Below are 20,922 nucleotides of genomic sequence, written 5' to 3' on the forward strand. Positions count from 1 at the left end.
TGTGCTCACATCACTGCAGATGTAGCTCATTTCCTGTGAGAGCAGCACATATTTTGGGTTGCAGCATGTGTTGTTTAGGATTTCTATATTTTTGGAGGATTGTTTTGCAAAAATCTTCTGCTGTTTCCTATTGTTAAAAACTTCCATTTCCATGTGATTGGATATCCAGAGTTGAGAAGTCAGTGGCAACTCGCTGATGCGGTTTGGCCCAACAGATGTTTCATCATGCAAGACGCTTCATCAGTTCCACTCATTATTAAGTCAGGGAGCGAAGCAACAGCACTAAAAAGATCTGGGACACATCAGTGGCTTCAATCTCATTGGAATTAATGACACGTTTCCTTTTTCAGTACAGTAAGGGTGGATGTATGCATCCCATTTTCTGCCTCTGAGAATAATTAGGCATTGCCGTCTTTGAATAATTTCCGCGGAACTAAATGCCTGTTGAAACTGCTAGGCAATTTACTCTCTACCTAGAATGATGTCTCGAGCTGCTAACTACAAAACAGCAATTATCAAGGTAGTTTACTTGCAACAGAGGACATGTGCTTATGAAAAATCCTGTGATCTATTGTTTTCCTTCAGTGTGGATAATTAGTCTATATGACAAGGGTACAAATACAGTTTGAGTTAAACACAGCGTGTGCTTGTACGATTCAGACCTCCATATTTGAAAGACACGCTTACAAATAAGTTGTATCACGTATTTCAATGGGTATAGGGGAGACAGATCATTACATCAAGCGCTGTCATTGGGCTAACGTATGTGTTTGTGTGTCTGTGTGTCCAGTCCATGGCCGTGCCCCCATCCCCATGGCAGTGGTGCGCAGGGAGCTGTCCTGTGAGTCCTACCCCATCGAGCTGCGCTGCCCCGGCACGGACGTCATCATGATCGAGAGCGCCAACTACGGCCGCACCGATGACAAGATCTGCGACTCCGACCCTGCACAGATGGAGAACACGCGGTGCTACCTGCCCGACGCGTACAAGATCATGTCACTCAGGTCAGTGTGTATGCATGAAGTACTAAAAGCATGTGACTGTGAAACTCTACAGCGCTTGTGTGAAGAAAGTTCATCTCAAGTCTTACTTTGTGAGAGGACTGCGGAACTAAATTGGACCACAGTGAAAATAATTATGGCTGTGTGTTGCTTTGGAAATTGAATTTGTCCCATGGCAGGCTTTACTGCCGAATGTGCAAGGTTGACTCGCAGCATAAAGAGCTTCAGCCAAAATAGCAACACTCGGAATTGTTTTAGTTATTTGAAGAGAGGAGGAGACAGATTTTCTCTCAGTCCCAGAGACCCTATAACGACAGTGAATGTGGAGTTTCAACTGTTCGGTGACTAGTCATCCTTGAGATTCATCAGCAAAACCAAATTGTCCCTCTGTGTTTGGTTCCACACACGCACACACACACACACACACACACACACACAGCGTTTTAAGTCACAGCTTACTTCGCACATGCCAACTGCAACTTTGTGTGTTCATGTGCCAGACACAATGACAGCAATGGCGGCTATGTACCGGTTTCTCTACATTTGGTGAGCACTGCTAGCTCCAGTTACAAGTTTGCAGCCAAATTTAGCGCTCAGAGCATCATATTATCGTCATTCACAGACATCTGCCTCGCTCATTATTACTTCTCAGAATTCCTCATTGATGTGGACTTCATCACCAGCCACGGGCCTGGAATGCTTGTTTGAGCGCTTGAGGTTGTTTTTCTTGTGTGTTCTCCTCTGGACAGAGACGTTTTGTAAAGTAAAAGTTGCGGGAATGGAGATTTAGGAAAGTCCATCATTACTCACACGTTAACCCACTTTCACAAAGTTGACCGCAAACAACAGCAACATTAAATGACACCACAGCCCTGTCAGACGTGTGTGTAATGGGGAAAAAAAAGGAGAGAGGTGATGGGAAATCTATTGAAACCCAGTGTAACCTGCACCCCCCCCCGCCCCCCACATTTCTGCTTCTCTCACTTCCTGTACATACAGTACAATGCCAAACCACCGCAGAACCTTATCAGACAATGGTATTACTCGGGTAACACTTCCTCTACAGCTGGACAGTGTGACCGCCTCCTCTCCTGACAAGCTGAACAGTAACAGCAGTGTGTGTGTGTGTGTGTGTGTGTGTGTGTGTGTGTGTGTGTGTGTGTGTGTGTGTGTGTGTGTGTGTGTGCACACGCATGTTTGAACCACACAGGAAACTGGAGAGGAACCTCTGAAGTTCTTATTTTCCTTTGACTCTGAATTATAGAAATTCATAGACTATGATCCGGTGCTAGCCATGTCCTGCAGTCCAGGAATGTGTGAGCAGTGAAGTATGAAGCCACACAGGCATACCTGCACTTCATCTGTCTTCTCCGTTTGATTCATCTCAGTAAACAGAGGAGGAGAAGAAAAGAGAGGCAGAACACATGATGACACAGACAAGGATGAATTAATGCGCTCGCCTTACATTAATCATTTTTCATACATGGTAGAAAACACAGGGAATCTGCTTTAAGTTTGTCTTTGAATAGAAATTACAATGTCTATTTTTGTTTATTCTATGACAATCTTTTAAATCCATTAAATCATGGGTATCAGTAAAGCTGTTGACATGAACTCCGCAAAATGTCGGTACAGTGGGAGTTTGTCTTTCACATATGAAGAACGCAGCAGGAGATTCTTCAATCAGATGTGTTCCCGACAACTGAAAACGAACTGTTGTTGGGGACAGGAAATAACGAGATAACACGTTTTTGTGTACAGCACATCGACACCGGTGTTGGCAGTCATCACCAAAAGTTCTCGAATCTCGTTATCTTTCCAAGTTGCCATCTTCTTCTGTGTCTTCTACGTGTATCATTTACAGTCTTTGATTTTTTTCAACATGTCCACTCGATCGTGGTGACTTCTCCGGATAATATCCTGCTGTATTCTCACATGTGCTCAATCGGGGGAAACATTCTCCTGAGTTTTTACCAGGCGGCTGGAGGGAGAAGCTCTGCAGATCAGTCTGGAGTTTCTCCCAAACAGCCCTGCTGGATGATTTCAGGAGATTATCTGGAGTTCAGTGCATGTCAGGAAGCAGCTTAATTGAGACTTTTCCGAGCAGACATTTTGACATGTTACAGTAAAAAATATCACAGTAATGAAATTCATGAGTCACACCTAATGGAATTCAGCCATCAGTTAGTTTATTTCATTATTTACCTGTGATTTCCCGACTGTGAAATGTCAAAATGTCTGCTGTGAAAAAGGCCTTTACACACACACACACACACACACACACATATATGTACATATCATAGCACCTGTCTCCGTCATGTGCCGGTGCTCTGATTGCGATTGCTTTGGCTTGGCCCAGTCTCCCCCACTCGCGTCAAGCAGCTGCAGCGTGTGTGGCCACTCTCCTACCGGCCTCCATATCCATAATTTATACACACGCAGATACACGCAGCATGTGCCACACACCGCACACGCTGCCCAGGGGCTACACCAGACTTTAAGCTCCAATTAGCAGAGCCAGAGGCCAAACTTAATCTGGAGGGATCCTCTGCGGAGGTGACTCAGACAGGAAACAACTGTTTATCACTTACAGTATATTTTCAGTGTGGGTTTGTATGTATGTGTGTGTGATTGCCGCAAAAGGCCGTGAATGACACCAGCGAAAACCCAGCTCAGATGTAGTCATGAACACAGTATAGGTGTTTCAGGTAGATGCACACATTGAATCATGAGTGTGCACACGTCTCATGCTTGTTTGTGAACTCATTAGTGTGTTTTGAAGGCTTTATTTGGGGCTTTTGTGTGAATTGCAGTGGGGTTTATTTGTGCGTGTGTGTGTGAATTTCGCTCCTTCCCATATTCTCACACATCCCTCTTCTTCAGTCTGTTTCAGCCTGTCGAGTTTCCACTCTCTCATTCCCTCTACGTCTGTATCGTCTTTGGCTTTCAAGCCCGGCTCAACTAGCTGATAAAATCAGAGCATGTTCCGCCTGCCCAGTGTTTCCTCAGTATCACATTCTCTTTTTGTTTTCCTCTCTACCTCTCTCCAAGGCCAGGGAGTGTGTGTGTGTGTGTGTGTGTGTGTGTGTGTGTGTGTGTGTGTGTGTGTGTGTGTGTGTGTGTGTGTGTGTGTGTGTGTGCGTGTGTGTGTTTGTGTGTTGTGTGTGTGTGTGTGTGTGTGTGTGTGTGTGTGTGTGTGTGTGCCCATACCACATAATTGGTCTTGATATCAAAGCCTCATATCTCCAGAGGGTCTCACAAGGCTTCTCAGGCAACCTAGAGAGGACCTGATATCGCTGCATTTCCCAGATTATCTCCCCATTGGGATACACTGGGTTGAAGGGGAAACGAAGCTGCGGCCATGAAAGTTACGCTTAATCTGTTTTTGCGATAGACTGGCCCCAGTTCAATGGCTCACTCCGCTTTATCAGGTTTGGAGCTGCAGCACTTATTTCAAAGTGGCTCCCGAGCATTCTTTGTTTTAACTTCTGTTCTTTTTAGGTTTTAATTTTATTATCTCATTAAGAAATTGTCCATATGATCCAAGTTCTTATCGCTGTGTTAGTATAGCGCTTATTGAGTCTCAATATTAGTGCACGTAAAAATCCCGCCTGCTGAACACTCCATTTCACAGCCTATCTCCGATCTTCTAACCCTCTTATATGCTGTTTATTTACTTGTGTTAAGGACATTACAATGGGGACTGGCTTTAAAGGTCCAGTGTGTACAATTTATGTGAAATGGATCAATTGACAGAAATTGAATATTAAATAATCCTAGTGATGTTTTCACTTTCGTGTTTCATCTAAATTGTACGAATTGTTGTTTTCTTTACCTTGGAATGGGCCCTTTTATATTTAAATACTTTAAAGCCATGTTGGCTCGGCTACGGCGTAGTAAGGTTGAGTTTACGTTAAACTGGCCCTGGGTAAGAGTTATATCAGGGAAGCAGAAGCATTTTCAAAGTTTGGGTTGTTCAGTTCTGCACAGGGAGAGAGCTGCGAGCCAAAATGGTGGAACGGCTGCAAGTCACAGCGATCCACTGACATAAAAGTGACTTGATGGCTTCTACGGAGATGCTTCTCAATGCGCTCCTTGTCCCTCACTGATACTTGAGTGCTTCATGAACCGAGTACCTTTCGGCGCGCGCTCTCTTTCTGCACTGATTCTCTCTCTCACACACTCACACACAGGCACTCCTGCACACAAACACACACAGGTATTCAGGCACTTGAGGCCATAAGTGTGGACACTCTGCAGAATGTGTAGGCACTGCACACACTTGCTGCCCCTGCCACAGCTACCATGTTAGAAAATTACTTCTGGACTTCAAACAGACTTTCCCCTGACACCTCTGCTCAGCCTCTCCCACCTTGTCACCTTGTTTGCCCTTCTGCCTCTCTTTCCCTCCCGTCTGTCCCCCCTTCTCTGTTGCTCTCCACTTTTCTTCTCCTTCCCTCTTGAAGAAGTCCCTCAACACAAAGGGAAATCACTTTGACATGAAAGACAAGGGTAAGGAGTAGTTCCCCCCTTTTTTCTGCTCCCCTTCTCTCCCTTGCTTTTGGAAGTGTTGAATAACAACATGCTTTATTTATCAGTTCCCTGTCTCTCTCTCTCTCTCTCTCTCTCTCCCTTTTGATATCTCAATTTCTGTCAATCCATTTCCAGTTTTTCTTCACTCCTCTCATATTTCAAATTGCCTCTCACCCCCTACTTCCCACCCACACTGTCACTTTTCCTTTCTCCCTCGCCATCTGTTTTAGTTTTCATCGCCCTTTCCTGTTTTTTCACTTTCCATTGCTCAGAGGAAAGGTGGAGTTGAGACTTAAAGGCAGAAGCTCATGTGATGCAGCACGTTGTCTGTATTTCACAGTGTGATTCTATATTTTTACACCCCCTGATCATTGGCTGAAGGCTATAGAAGCATCCTCTATATTAAACCCCAGCCTTTGATGGCCCCAGGGATCCAAGGTGCACAATCTTTGTAAAAACATATATTCACCAGCCCTGTGTGCACACACACCAATAATTACACATGCATGCATGCATGCATGCATGAACATGCAAGCTTGCTCATGCATGCATGCTCACACAAACTCTCTTGCCCGTGCACAGAAAGACACACTCAGAGAGAAACTGAGAGAGTTGCTCATCACATCCAAGGCTCGGTCAACTTCTTCTGGCAGCCTGTCTCTTTAGAACTGAGTCTCAGCCTTCAAAGCACCAGGCTAGTGTGTATATGCCGTGGTGTGTGTTTCTATGCTTTTGTATGTGTTAGCGAGTGTGCACACGCATGTTTGAACCCTTCACACGGGAGAATGGAAAGAAACCTCTGAAGTTTTTTTTTCCTTTGACTCTGAATTATAAAAAAAACACTTGATTCATAGACTATGATCCGGTGCTAGCCATGTCCTACAGTCCAGGAATGTGTGAGCAGTGAAGTATGAAATCATACAGGCATACCTGCACTTCATCTGTCTTCTCCGTTTGAGTCTGATTCATCTCAGTAAACAGAGGAGGAGAAGTAAAGAGAGGCAGAACACATAATGACAGAGACACAGATAAATTAATGCTCTCGACTTACATAAATCCTATAAATCTACTGAATCATTACTCCAGCCCTGTGTCGCTACGACAACAATATTATCTGTTGAGAGTTTGCACTGAGGCAGCTGAGGCGGTGTGTGCTGGGTGTTTTGTGTGGGTCTTGCGGAGGTGGACTCACCAGGATATCAACAATTATATCTTGTTATATTATTTATCACAGATTTTATCTGTTTATATCTGTTCACTTGTCTTCTCCCTCCATTAACTCTCCTGCTTCCCATTGAATGAGGTCATATCTGGAAATGTCCTACTTAATGTGTGTGTGTGTGCTTGTGCTGCCACCCTTATAGTCACCATGGTTACAGGAGATGCCCTGCGGCACCCTAGGGGCCCAACTGTCACCCTAGCTCAGTGCGGTAATTAGGCCCTACACACATGCATGCTGTGCATGTGTATGTACACACACACAGATGCAGATATAGGCATATTGAGAGAAAACTTAGAAGGGAAGATATATTTAAAAATAGATTCTGACACACAGTATGTAGAAACTTTTGATATGTGATGGCAATGAGAGCAAAGGTTCATCACATTATATTGCTGCCCTTTGTTCACCCTCATTATCCTCCATATCCCCACTCACACACTGAGATACAGCCCCCCCGACTGACAACTGTTGTTCTTCAAAAACCTCTGTATTTCCACATGTCAAAGTCTCCGATGTCTGACCCTTTTCTGCTGTCGCGACAGCTCTGCTAACCTTAGTTACCATGCTTCACCGAGCACCTAAGCTATGTGGCTGGCTGAGAATAGTTTGAGAACGGTCTAGACACCACACACATCCTCTCTATTTCATTCTCCTGCTCCCACATACACACACAAAGTCTGACACATTCGGAGACAAACATGTGAGTCAGTGCCTCCGACGTGCTGGCATGTAGGAAGTGACTGACTCGATACTTTGACATTGACATTGAAGTGCAAAACCAGACCAGGACACAAGATGCATCCCTCTGGCTCATGCACATGAACATACAGTACATGCATACACACAACAGCATGCATTTCTTTTGCATTATGATGCGAGGCAGGCTAAATCCTGCGAGACAGCTTCTCTGTTTGGCGTTGCTCCATCGTCTTGACGGCTTTGGTGTCTTACACGCTCCTCTGCTTTTCAACAACCAGGAGAGACAGCCCAGCTGTCTGAAATGCTACTCGTCTTTTAGCTTTTAGGAGGATTTCAGAGTTTGTGCAAGCAGGTGGTCTTGGATTAAATTCTGGAGAAAGAGGTGTCACACGGAGAAACACACACACATGCACACACAGATGTATGGCTGAGAGAAACACAGGGAGACCAGCAGAGGAATGTTGCTAGGTGGAATCAGTAGAAAGACTCCCTGAGTGTGTCCTGGAATCGGACGACTTGGAAGTTGCTATGGTTACCATTGGAAGAGGAGAGCACAGGAGAGGAGAGATGGCGGAGTTTAAAAACTGTAGCTACTTGGCTGTCTGCCTGCCTGCAAGATAGAGGGCATTAAGTGTCTGTGTGCATTATTTGTTTGCCACTGCGCAAGAAGATGCAAGATACAACATAATTTTTAAGCAGATTGTTTCTTGCAAAAGAATTAACTATACCAAGACAATATCCTGTGAAAATATATGTTATTATAATATGATTTTCCTATCAACAGCTACGAAGGTTTAATTAAGAAGCATCATATATCCAGTTCAATCCAATTAGCATTTACAGTCATTTAACCTAAAACAAACATCTCCAGCAGCCATATTGAAGTGGTATCAATCTTTTCTCTGCAAATTAAATTAGCTGTTGACAACCTTCTTCACACATTTCCCATTCAATGCAAATTTTTATCACATTTATGTTTTCTTAACAATGTCGTTGCAGAAATGTCTCCACTGTTTTCCATTTGCATACAAATGCTTCTCTGTATCCAGAGTTTACAACTTCCTGATTCTTTAAACAGCTTTCATCTCTGCACGAAAATGTGACAGCACAAGTGGGCGATTTTATTGACTCGACTGTGAGTTGTCAGTCGTCAGTCATTTTCGATCATTGACATCTTTCAGGCTAAAATCCCAAAGTGCATGCATGAGAATATCCGGTGAACACTTTGTTTGACAGAAGCTACATATTGCAGTGTACAAGACATGCTCAGACAGAATGTGAGAAAATAGGTGGAGTGACATCCTCCAGCCAAATATTAATAATGCAACACATTTCAAAGCTTTTTTCCCAGTAGGGAAAACAACATTATTTTACCTGTGGCCTGTCTGACAGGCTGCTCGAGAGCTGACAGACATGCAGGGACTGCAGAGAACTGTATTCACACAGACACACACACATATATAGATATATCTATATATGTGTATGTGTCTGAGAAAGAGAGAGACAGATCTGTCATTTTTTTATTCCAAGTGTGGTATGGTGGTGCTGGCACAGGATGTGATGCGTCTGCCTCACTATACCCCATGGTAGACACGCACACAGATTACTCACACAAACACACACAGACGTCGGCCGGTCTCGCTCCGCTTCTCCTAACTCTGTCAATCGCGATTCCCTGCATCACTCTTCATTTACTTACTACATCCCAGTTCCCCCTGTATCCCTCCACACACACACACACACACACACACACACACACACACACACACACACACACACACACACACACACACACACACACACACACACACACACACACACACACACACACACACACACACACACACGCCAACCTCCCCACGTTTTATTCCTCCCATTCAACATCCATTCCCATCACTCCATTTGTCCATCTCCAAACAGCGCACTATATATGTGTGTATAACGACATCAGGGAGCTAATAAAGCTGAAACGAGGCCAGTAGCAGGAGAATCTCATATGTGGTGAGTGTGTGTGCGTGTGTGTGTGTGTGTGTGTGTGTGTGTGTGTGTGTGTGTGAGAGAGAGAGGGAGAGAGAGAGGGTGTATGGCCGGCCTAACAGCTTTTTATCCTGTAGCGGGATACAGTAACTACGCTCTGTCTGCTGTCAAATGGGTTTCCTGAACTCCCGCAGGACATAAAGAGTCCTGCTGAAATTCATCTCTCTCCCCGTCCCTTTGTTATTTTATGTTTTTCCAACTGCTCGACTCCCTCTGCTTAATTTCCCCCAGTTTGGGGATTTCAATTTAATTTCTTTTTCAGAATGTTTTACAAGCTTATAAAATCTGTCATGTTTTTCACCATGGGACACATTTTCACGCTGATGAAAGAAGCATTTTTTTATACGAACGGAGTCATTCTGTTTTTTTATGGATAATTTGGACTACTGGTGTAGTGAAGTTTATAGTGGTATTAGCCAGGCATGATTTTTTTCATCATCAGGGTTTACTGTGATTGTTTGAAGAAATAGATGTTGGCTAAACATACTTATTTGAATTTCCTATTAAACTGCAACAAAATGAAAACACAGCAAACAATGGAGGAAACAGGGGATTTAAAGACATTACTTTTTAGACACCACTGAGAACGGACAAAATATATTTTTTGATAAAAGAAAAGTCGAACACACGTTTATGTAAAACATAACTGAATGTCTCTATGATAAAAACTCCTTTACCCTCCACTCTTTTTTTCTTGCAGGTAATTTCAATATGTGCTTAACTCCCCACGGTTCCCCCTATAATCTACATCAGTCCGTGTTTCTGCTGTCCAGCTGTCAAAAGCAGAATATATTCTTCCAAAAGATATTCTTCTCCGCCAGCTACCCCACAGTTTGTGAGAAAGAAAAAACAAGATGTTGAAATTATGCACACCCTGAGTCTATATTGCATGTTCCGACCATTGCACATCTCTCAGAGGGAACTCTGATAAGAGATGTGTCAGTGTTGTGAACCAGCGATGCTCCTGCTGGTGTGAAAATAGAAGCTCCAAGATGCTCAGTAGCGCAGTTATCAAAGATGTTGCAACAAAGTGCAGGGGGCGTATATCTCTGTTCTTGAATACCTAGTTTTGCACTTTTTAAAATGTAACTACAAGAGCGCATACATCTGCCAAGGCCCAACATTCCCCTTAAATTTAAAGCTACCACTTATAGACAACAGTTCCCTAAATATGCCTCTTTTTTTTTCAACATCCATCAGTTATTTCCTGGGAAATTAAAAAAAAAAATTCTCACAATGTAAAAGAAACCTGAATTATCTGCACCTAAATTGAATGGGCTCTTCCCTGACCCATACTGCATCTTCTTAAGAGTAAATTGAAATTTAGACACTAATAATTCTTTACAATTTTGCATCATCACTGAGAGAGTTCACATTTTGCATTTTTAGATGTGATACATTGCATTGTTGGATTGTTTAGCAGACAGTTGAGTACAGGCCACGAGCACTACTTCTGTGATAAAAGCGTACATTTATGAGGCACTTTAAGAAGCATACATTTCCTAGAAATAACGTTCATAGACAGCTAAACTGTGTTTTCTCAATGACTCCGTGGTGGCAGTGCGATCGCTGGCTGGATCGTGTTCAGAGACAACAGTGTTTTTAGTGAATTGAACGGGCCTCACACCCACAGGATGCCTGTGGTTAGATGGAGGAGAGATTGTGGTTTTTGGTTAAATGCAAGTGAACATGTTGCGTCTGAAGTCATCACAGACTTTTTCCGTGACCACGCAGACGGCGATCTTTCCCTCACTTTCATGTGCTGTGAACGCCTCAGCATAACCAGAAAAAAGGTTTAGTTATGATTTAGTCACTGCAAGTTTGGATACAAATACTTTGTTTGTGAACATTTCACTTATGCCTTCATTATGTTTCCTCCAAAACGTATTTGTTGTTGCAAATTAGTTAATTAGCTAAATATAGTGCGCTGGTAAATAGAGAGATTTCAGACACAGCTTGTTTGTTTGATAAATGCGTTTGGGATTTTCAGACGGCGCTCTATTGTTCTACAACATTCCCTTCATGCAGTGTTTTTTGATAATAATAATAATAAGAGTAATAATGATACTAATGAGGATTTAAATGCTCAGCCATCATCTTACTGTAGGATGTAAGGAAAATAGAAACTCAGGATTCTGCTCCAAAGGCAATGTCATTTAAAATCCCTCTCATATTCATAACAGCATGAATAACAAGAAAAATATGGCCTTACGGCAAAGCCTTCATCAGCTGTATATCCTGTGGCCTCATGCAACGAGATAAGGACGTTAGGATGGAAGGTAATGGCTGGACTCTAAGAGCAGATCACAGGACCAGAGACAGGAGTGGGTTTAAAAGGTTTCATGCAGCCTACAAGATTATGAACAGAATAAATAAACAAACACTGATTCTTGATAAGAGTCTCTGCTTATTATTTGTTCGAGATTCCAAAAAAGCATCTTCTGTGAACCCGAATCCCAGCAGGGGCTGATCCAGGGACGGCCAGGGGGGCACCAGCCCCAACTGAAATGTGATTGGCTCCTGAGTCTTTTTTTAAATATGCACTTGCTTAACAATAGTAATAATAAATATGACAATTTGTTAAGATCTTGCTAAGCTTTTTTGAAGAGAACAAAGAGCTTGAACAAGGAATGGGCTTTACCTTACTGAATCAGGAATTTTGCAGGGATGTTGGACGTATAAAAAATCACCCCCTCAGTGAAAATGTATTCATGGCCAACGTTTAAGAAAAATCCTAGATCCATCACGGCCAAATCCACTCGTGGAAGTGTGCAGGAGTGAGCGCGTTATAAAAAAAACAACAATGGTCAGATTAAGTCGAAAAAGGATCGTAAAAAATCAGAGGAGTTGGCCGAAGCATTTCTGCTGCCAGCTGAATGATGATCTGGCAGAGACTTGTTGGAAGGGCTCATCCTGATAGTCGAGAGCTGTTGATAAGGGATTGGAGCTCAGGTGTGGAGGAGGATTGGCGGGCGATCAGGAGTGTGGAAACCTCGTCCAGCCACGAGCAGGTGCAAGAATGGAATAGGGACCAAACAAACAAAGCAGGAAAACCAGACAGGAACAGTAACAACAGCAAAAAAAAACCTTAATATCCATATTTCTCCTATCTTATTGTTTATTGGGTATTTGTGTGTCTTAGCTGCCTTGAATGAATATCTGTTCACGTGATCTCTAGGCCTCTGCAGGTCCAAACATTGGGAAAAGGTCTTAAACAGAGAGCTGTAGTGAGCTTTATGGATAATGATAAAATCAGGCGACAATGACATCATAACGCATCATTGTAAATTTTCATGGGTACTGTCGTTTTCTTCTTTGCCCACGAAGGTGTTTCAAAAATATTAAGTGGCAGGTGCCTTAGTGGATGCAGTTTTGTCAGAATGGGGAAAGTAAAGCTCAGGAATTAGCTCCGGATAAGACAGATTTTAGAAATGCTGAAAGGCTGATTGCGCTGAGTTAACACCATGACTGCGAACAATTCCATTCACCGAATTACCCGTGAAGATAAATACTAAAATCTCTCAAAAAATAATACCTGCGAAGATTAAGATAGGATAAGATAATCCTTTACTAGCCCCAGTCAGTGGAGTTGAGTTAAAGGTCTACAGACTAGCTTCCCTTGGAGCTTTCAACCACATCTCACAGTCCTCATCGACAAATAGAATCTCCTCTGGCTTGGTTCAGTTGGTTCACATGAGCTTGGATGGGATGGGGCAAATTGGTCATAAATTGTGGAGTTAGTGGTTCAATCCCTGATGCTTCCTGTCCACATGGGAAAGTGTCCTTGAGCAACATATTAAACCCCAAATTGCTCTAATGAATAATGATGTGGCCACATCACTTATTTTTTCATATAGTGCAGTTTTTCAATTGATACAGTGACAGTTTGATATATATGAATTTGAATGGTATTATTGGAAAGTAGTAATTAAATCTGCCAAGGAAGTTATGTTGCTGTGTGTGTGTCTGTTAGCAGGGTTAGAAACTGGTGGAAGGGTATATCGGGCAGTAGCCTTCAGGTCTGAAATGTTCCTGCAGCGTTCTAGAATGTGTAAAAGAAATGTTCGTAGACAGATTTCCGGCGGCACAGTGTCTATAAGTGTTTGTATGTATGTTTAACATACACTCCAGGAAGTGTAAGTGTGTTGAGCGTGTTCCTGCTGTGTTGAAGATGACACGCGCAGCATTGTCGGAATGTCTGACAGCATTCGAATGTTGACTATGCCAGGGCTTTGTGTGTCACTCACTCTCAGACACCTCCTTCGGCTCATGAGGATTAGTTCCCAGCTCTCACTCGCTCTGTAATTATATAGCTCTTTCTACACATCTGCACACAGGCACATGCAGGCAGATGTGTGCACGCTCTCACAAAATACTTATTCCCTTTTGCCTCTGCTGACAGACACATGCGAGCGCTGGCACATATTGCGCACACAAACGCACACATACCCACGCACACACACTCTCAGCCAGCGTCAGCCTCATCAAATCATCAGTCAGTCAGTTATGTTTATATGAGGGATAGAGACGGAGAGACAGAGACGGAGTGAAGGGGGGGGTCTGCCAAACAAAGTGAAAAACATCAGAGAATATAACAACAGCATCACCCACTGCAGCAGCATCAGCTTTCTCTCTTCCCGCCTGCCACAGCTCGGCTTTGTTAGTGAACGGTTTGTTTGTGTGCGCGTGTGTGCGCGTGTGTGTGCGTTTGTGTGCGTGTGTGTGTGTGTGTGTGTTTGTGTGTCTGTGTGTGTGTGTGTGTGTGTGTGTGAGAGAGTTACACATTGCAGGGAAGACAGCCAGTAGGCAAGGCGGTATCCAGGCCACTGCCTTGTTTTGATGTGGCCATGCTAATTAAAAAGAAGCGTTTCTGCCAACACAAAGAAAAACACATGAAAAATACAGAGCCGTTTTAGTATGTGTAAAAGGTTGCAAAGGTGTGTGCAGGGGGCACGTGCGCACGTCGTACGTGTGCATGTGTTGCTGGACGCAAGGTCGTAAATGGGGGATTTTATTGCCGATGTTTTTATGTTTTTTGGGCTGCTGGGTAAACACATTGGCAGAGGAGGAGAGGGGGAAAAAAGCGGAGAAGGAGCTGGAGGTACTGGGGACATAAGGGAGTCTTTTTTGGATCTGACTCAGACGACTGGCTCAGACAGAATGGTGACGTCAGCACAGGCTTTACTGAGGATGGAGGGATTGAGGGAGAAACAGGGAGGCTAGAGATGACGCCCTGAGGGAGGCAGGGATGAGAAAGATATTAAGGAGGGAGACGACAGAGGGGGAGAAAGATCCCGGCAATAAGAGGCCTACCACATATATCTGGGTGTGACTTCAGAAACTGCAGCTAAGTGGGTTTAAGATAGATAAACAGACAGCAAAAAAAAGAACAGACAGTGGAAATGAGAGACAAAGAAAGAGGAGCAGAGAGGAATAATTCCTTGGTTGGAGGGATGAAGAAGAGCTGAAAAAGAAATTGCTTTATTATCTTGGCTTAAGAAAAAAAAAGATGAAAAAAAGGGAAAAAGAAAGTTTGTGCAGACAAAAATAGCAGGAGTGATAGCAGAGAGATAGAGCGGGCAGAGGATTATGTCAAATCTTTGCTCTGTACCCTGTATTTAAAATACCAGTCAATAACCTTCAGTGTTTTATGACTCAGCCGTGAATGTTCTGAGAACAGGGGCTGTTTTTTGCACTATCATAAAGCAGAAATACAAACACATTTTCTCATTTTTGCTCTCTTTGAACACACGCATCTCTTTTTTCTCCTACACTCCCTGTTGGCTGCATCGTAGTTATTTATGCATATCTTGACTCTGTATAGTGACTTTTGGATGTATATGAGCATTTTCTTTGCGTCTGTTGGAGTTTTTCCCTTTCGTCTGTAGGAAAACATTTTTTTAAAGTCCTTTGGGTGTCACAGTGTTACCCGAGTTTCTTTCCCTTCAATAGGCTTGATGGATTGGTCATCACACACACACCAACTGTGACGTAGACAGAACGCCTCTTCCTTTCATACTCGTGCTTGAGGTGCACTGACTCTCTGCGTAAAGAGTCTGTCTTCTAAACGATAGGTGTCGCCGCTGAGAAAAATACAAATGCGAAGAAGAAACACAAAGGGAACAGTTTTGGCACTGAGTTGCCTCCTCCAGGAGGACTGCTTTGCGCTCAGGTTTTTCCATAGTTTCCTGCAGAATCCCTTTTTTAAAGTTTTCATCTGGAAATGATGAATCCTACATTTGCACCTGTGGCATTACATTTGAGTTTTAAAGCTGTGTCTCAATTCGGGGTCGCATCCTTCGGAGGCCGATTGCTTCCCATTGGAGCAAGAGACTGTCCCATTTCAAAGGCTCCTCCAAATGCCGCCGACAAATGTGTCCTTGTATCTCTGAGAAACGAAGGCTCCGACACTGTGATCCTTCCCATTCCAACATGTCCCAGGATTCATTGCGCTTTTTTGATGAACGATTTTTCAAAGTAATGGCAAACGACAAGATGTCCAAGAGTATTACACTTCAACTCAACAGAACAGCTAATGGTACACACGTTAAATAAACCAAGGGGCATTAAAACCTACTCATCATGTCCAACTGCAGCTCTGTTGCTAGGCGACAGCTGTAAGGGTGGGACGAGCTGGTGATGCCGATCACGGAAAGCCTCAGTAGATCAGACTGTTTATTTTCCATTGGGCCTTTGCGGTCTACGCACAAAGACCGCCTCCTTTGTGGGCTGGGTAGAATGTGTCCCCCGAAGGAGCTTGACTCTGAATTGGGACAGAGCTTAAGTTACACGCCAATCGCATGTTCTCGTGTCTCAGTGTGATGACATCATAACAAATGGCAGATTTTTTTTTTGTGCTAGCAAACACGGAAGGATCGATAATTGGAGTTTTTTTGTTCCGATTCACTAATGTGATCGTGCCAGTCGTGTCCGTCGGTGGGTGTTCTGAAGAAAGTTGTCAGTTTTGTGCCCCCCCCCCCCAGTCCACAACTTTGCACTGATGACAGGTGACCGATGATGAAGGCACCGGGGCAAGAAATTAAAAAGCACGGAGGCGAGAAAAGCGAAGGGAGGACGAGGGTAGAGAAGACTGGCTGGTTATTGTTATTAGAATATGACAGACGTCGCAACACACCGAGTTTGAAACCTTTCAAACTCCAGTCACCCCTCGCTTGACCTGGGACACACTGGTCAACAATAGATACCGTTATACACGGCCCGTCACAGAGAGGTGGTTCCATTTCCCCTACATACGTTCCACGTGTTATATCTGACTATTGAATAAAAATTAAATTATCTCTCATGCATATTTCATTATGCAAATTGTTGAATGTGATTCTGAAAGAAGGGAGACTTGAGGGGTTTGGCATGCTCATTAAAAAGTATCTCAGTGGAAGAATCGGAATGTTTTTAATATAAATGTCGCCTGTTTGACAGGTGCGCGGAGAGGGAGAGAGGGAGAGAGAACAGTGGTACTAATTGAAAGGAAATATTGGGACGAGAGGGGAAATGGCTCATCAGCCCTCTTACATTGGCTATAGATACATTTATTTTGCTGTAACTTATGGTTATATACTAAAGGCTTATTGTCCAATGTAACGGCTGACAAATAACGACACCAATAGTTTTTTTCGCTGTAAGCCCTGTTTGTACTCTGCGATTCTGCCTCATGGGTGTAAAATTTCAGGGAAAATGAAGGCTTGATTTAGGGCATAAAGGAAGAACACGTGCAACAACAGGAGAAAGAGGATAGATGATTGTTTTTCCCCTTGTACTAATCAGTAGCTTTAAGTATGTGTAATATGTTTTCATCATATCTCAATATCATGTGCAATATCCCATATTACTTATCAATGCTACTTACTGCCTCTTTGTTTAATATTGGTTTTACTGTCTCATGTAACTTCCTTAGCTTATTTTATTCTCCTATATTATTTATATTGTTATTAGGCAATGGTTCTGCATTACTCAGTGTACACTTTATATGTATATTTCATTTACAACACACTTTGTACTTTTTTCACTTATATTTTTAGACTTGATACTCTTGTTTTATTTACTGTATTCTATTCGTTTCTATATTGTTGATACTGCAATGGGGCAAGCTGGCACAATAATTTCCTTCGGGATTAATAAAGTCTCATTTGATCTTATCTGGACAGTAACACATCCGAGCAACTGTGGAAACTCTATTGATATTAAGAAAAAGAGCCCGAGAGCTCCGTCGCCAGAGGAGGCAAAGATGGCCAAGAGGGAGAGTGATAGAAAACAACCGCAAACATAAGTGAACCTTGGATGGGCATTCGCTCGACGGTTTTAGCTGCACTATTTCACCCTTGCATTGGACAGTAGACAGACTGAGAGTGGTAGCCATGTTCTAACGGTAACACCACATGTAAAACCAAGGCGGGAAAAGTTGTCTGTTTTCCCTTAAAGGTAAATCTATTCCCGTCCCGAGCCCTTCATCCTCGTTCTCGCACGCAACATGTTCTTCATTCACGTTATTTCAATAATTAATTTAAATCAGCAAACACCACTGAGATGAAGTGGTTCTTCTGGGTGGGCCAGCACCGTATGTTATTACATGTATCTATCATGGTGATGTATGGGCTCCAACTGCCCCCCAACAAATCATCCACGGTTGTGCTGCGGAGCGGCCTCTGCATGTTTAATTCACACGTAAATGTCATGTGTGTATTTTTACGCATTTATGACTGCGACCGCACACGCACGCTCACACAAGCCCTCAGAGGCACATAGTACATACACATAGTGCGGCGCCTTAGGTAACCTGTGTTAATACAAGTGTTAATACGAGTGAGAAATACTTACTTTTTGTGTGTCAGGTGAGAGCGAGCCCCTCTGATAATTAGAATTAATTATCTAAAGACTGGGGGCAGGATACTCTTAAAGGCATAGGTTGTTGTTCTCACTGCACACACACACACACACACACACACACACACACACACACACACACACACACACACACACACACACACACACACACACACACACACACACACACACACACACACACATGCCTGAAGTGCCCTTGCACATTCCTGCAGTAGCCACTATGGATCACCTTTTGTAGAGCTGAACACAATGATTGTATTAGTGTATACTGTTCAGTGCAGGTGTATCGGTGTCTGTTCTCTTGTCAGTCTGAAGGATCCTTCAACACAGATGACTCTTGAGTGTCAGGGTGAATAGTGAATTATATGAGAGGATATAATCCCTCTCATTGTACATCACATACTGTAAATGTCAGGGTCTTTACTAAAGTGTTTCAGCCTTAAAAACACACTTTCAGTCGTTTGTTGTGGGAATATATTCTTGCTCCTGCTCGTGTTCAGCTAACATATCTGCCTCTTTACCCATCTTCCCCGTGCAGATGCAACAACCGCACCCAGTGTGCAGTGGTGGCTGGGCCTGATGTCTTCCCTGACCCCTGCCCCGGCACATACAAATACCTGGAGGTCCAGTATGAGTGTGTCCCTTACAGTAAGTGATCTTCTGTTTTTACTATTGCAGCATTTTATGATCTCATCTGAGTTTGCATGTTCTCCCTCTGTTTGCATTGTTTTTCTCTGGGTACGATTGAAAATTGGAGTTATTATCATTTGAATGCGTCTAAGGGGGCGTTTTCAACACCTGAATGTCTGAACTAAGGTCTAAATCAAGGTTCAAGTATTTGTTACATTTGATTACCACTTCAGGCGCAGTACTTGACACTAGTTTGAATGCAAGTGGACATTCTTGTCGAAGACTACAAGTAATCCTTCGAGCCTGGTTAACTCATTTTGAACTCATTTTGAATTGTTCCAAAAGTTTAAACTATCCCAAAAACTTTTATTCACACTGCAAACGAACCATGATTCAGTTTGATCCAGACCAAGACCACCTGCTTTGTTCAGACACAATTTCCATCCATTTCTCGCACCTATTATTTGGGTTCGGACTAAGCTGAAAACTCCACGGATTGGAACCACACAAGTTAGGTGTGAAATCCCCCTTAAAAACTGTCAGTGTCTATTTTAAACTCTTTATACATATTTGTTTTCTAAACTTAGTGTAAATCGTCCAGTTTTTCATCTTGAATGAGCACCAACAATATTTAGTTTTAATGAAAAATGAACACCAGTAATTTGACTGCCAGATTAAGTCCATGTGGGAATCTGTGAGGACACAGCTCTCTCAAAAAGTCAGAGCGTTGATGGATGACAAAGACGGATCGGCTCAAATGATGACAGATGCTGATGTGACCTTTGACCGTGTGAGAACACACTGGGGGAGGTTGTATCCACTGAAGTGAAACACTATTGGGCCATGCCTGTAAAACAAAACTTTTTTCTTTTTACTAATATAGTTTCCCCCCGGAAAAATCTAGGTTATAGCTTTCTGCATAATGAATACATAAGGGTTCAGGTTGGAGATGTGGATTAAAGACATCTATTTGTCATTGATGTTTGTTTCACGCTACTTTCCAGCCTGGAGGGTTTGTCTAAAGGCAAAACTATAATGCAGCTGCTGCGTCTGTTCTTAAACTCAAATGATGTCCCTCGTGTTTCCTCTAGTTATTTTCACATCATAGCGATGAAAACTACTTTGTTCATATGGAAATTAAGTTCAATTTCGATTCCCACCTTATCAGGGTGGAAAACCTCAACAGACGACAACCAAGTAACTGGAAACTCAAATTGTGATTGAGGAAAAAAAAAAGAAGAATTAGAGATTCTCCGATACCATTTTTCCCTGCGCGATACCGATAGCTTGACTTTAATTGTCTGCCGATACAGAGTACGCTTCTACTTGGTGTTGTCTGAAAGAAAAAAACATACAGAGCATTTTTATTATCTAGTTTGACAGACATAACTGAAAAAGAACACAAATAGATAAATCTAGAAATATGGAACTATTTCCTTCTTTGAATATCTAGTTAAGTGCACTTCCAGGGTGACACCATACTAGCTCTGACAAATGCTACACTACCTGAAATCTGAAAATTGCAGCTTCATCTGGATGAAACTAATATCGTGGTATCGGAAGAATAATGTGTTCTTCCCAAAATTATAATACTTTAAAAATGCATTGAAAGAAGATATATTACACAATATATTAGGAGGAGAATCACTGAGCTGAGAAGATCATAGACAGGAATGTAGAGACAACTTTTTCAGACCTGCTGCTCAAATATAACACTTGAAAATCCTTTTTAGTTTTAAATATAAACTTGAACTGAATAGCTGTTCCATATAACATGACCTTGATACACGTCCTCCTATGTACGCTCACATGAATGTAGATTCAGGATGTGTGTATGTTGAGAAATGAACACGTGTCCATTTTTGGACACACACTGCACTGTATCTTACTCTTGACATATTTTTTTGGCTATAAACGGCTCCGCGGTGGAACAGTTATAAG

General features: G+C 42.7%; 1 protein-coding gene across 12 annotated transcripts in view; it reads left to right on the plus strand.

Annotated features, from left to right (window-relative positions):
* The window catches only part of adgrl3.1 (adhesion G protein-coupled receptor L3.1), a 123,704-nt gene that overhangs the window by 35,388 nt on the left and 67,394 nt on the right, over positions 1-20,922 (plus strand). For all 12 annotated transcript variants that reach the window (XR_004698142.2, XM_035174108.2, XM_035174122.2 and 9 more), the window contains 2 exons: positions 791-1,004; positions 18,890-18,999. Coding sequence is in view for 11 of the 12 variants with exons in the window: in XM_035174108.2 (XP_035029999.1) it covers positions 791-1,004; positions 18,890-18,999 (324 nt within the window). In the remaining variant the exon portion in view is untranslated. The remainder of the gene's footprint in view (positions 1-790; positions 1,005-18,889; positions 19,000-20,922) is intronic.

The sequence above is a fragment of the Hippoglossus stenolepis genome, chromosome 2 (assembly GCF_022539355.2).
Source record: "Hippoglossus stenolepis isolate QCI-W04-F060 chromosome 2, HSTE1.2, whole genome shotgun sequence".
Lineage (NCBI taxonomy): Eukaryota > Metazoa > Chordata > Actinopteri > Pleuronectiformes > Pleuronectidae > Hippoglossus > Hippoglossus stenolepis.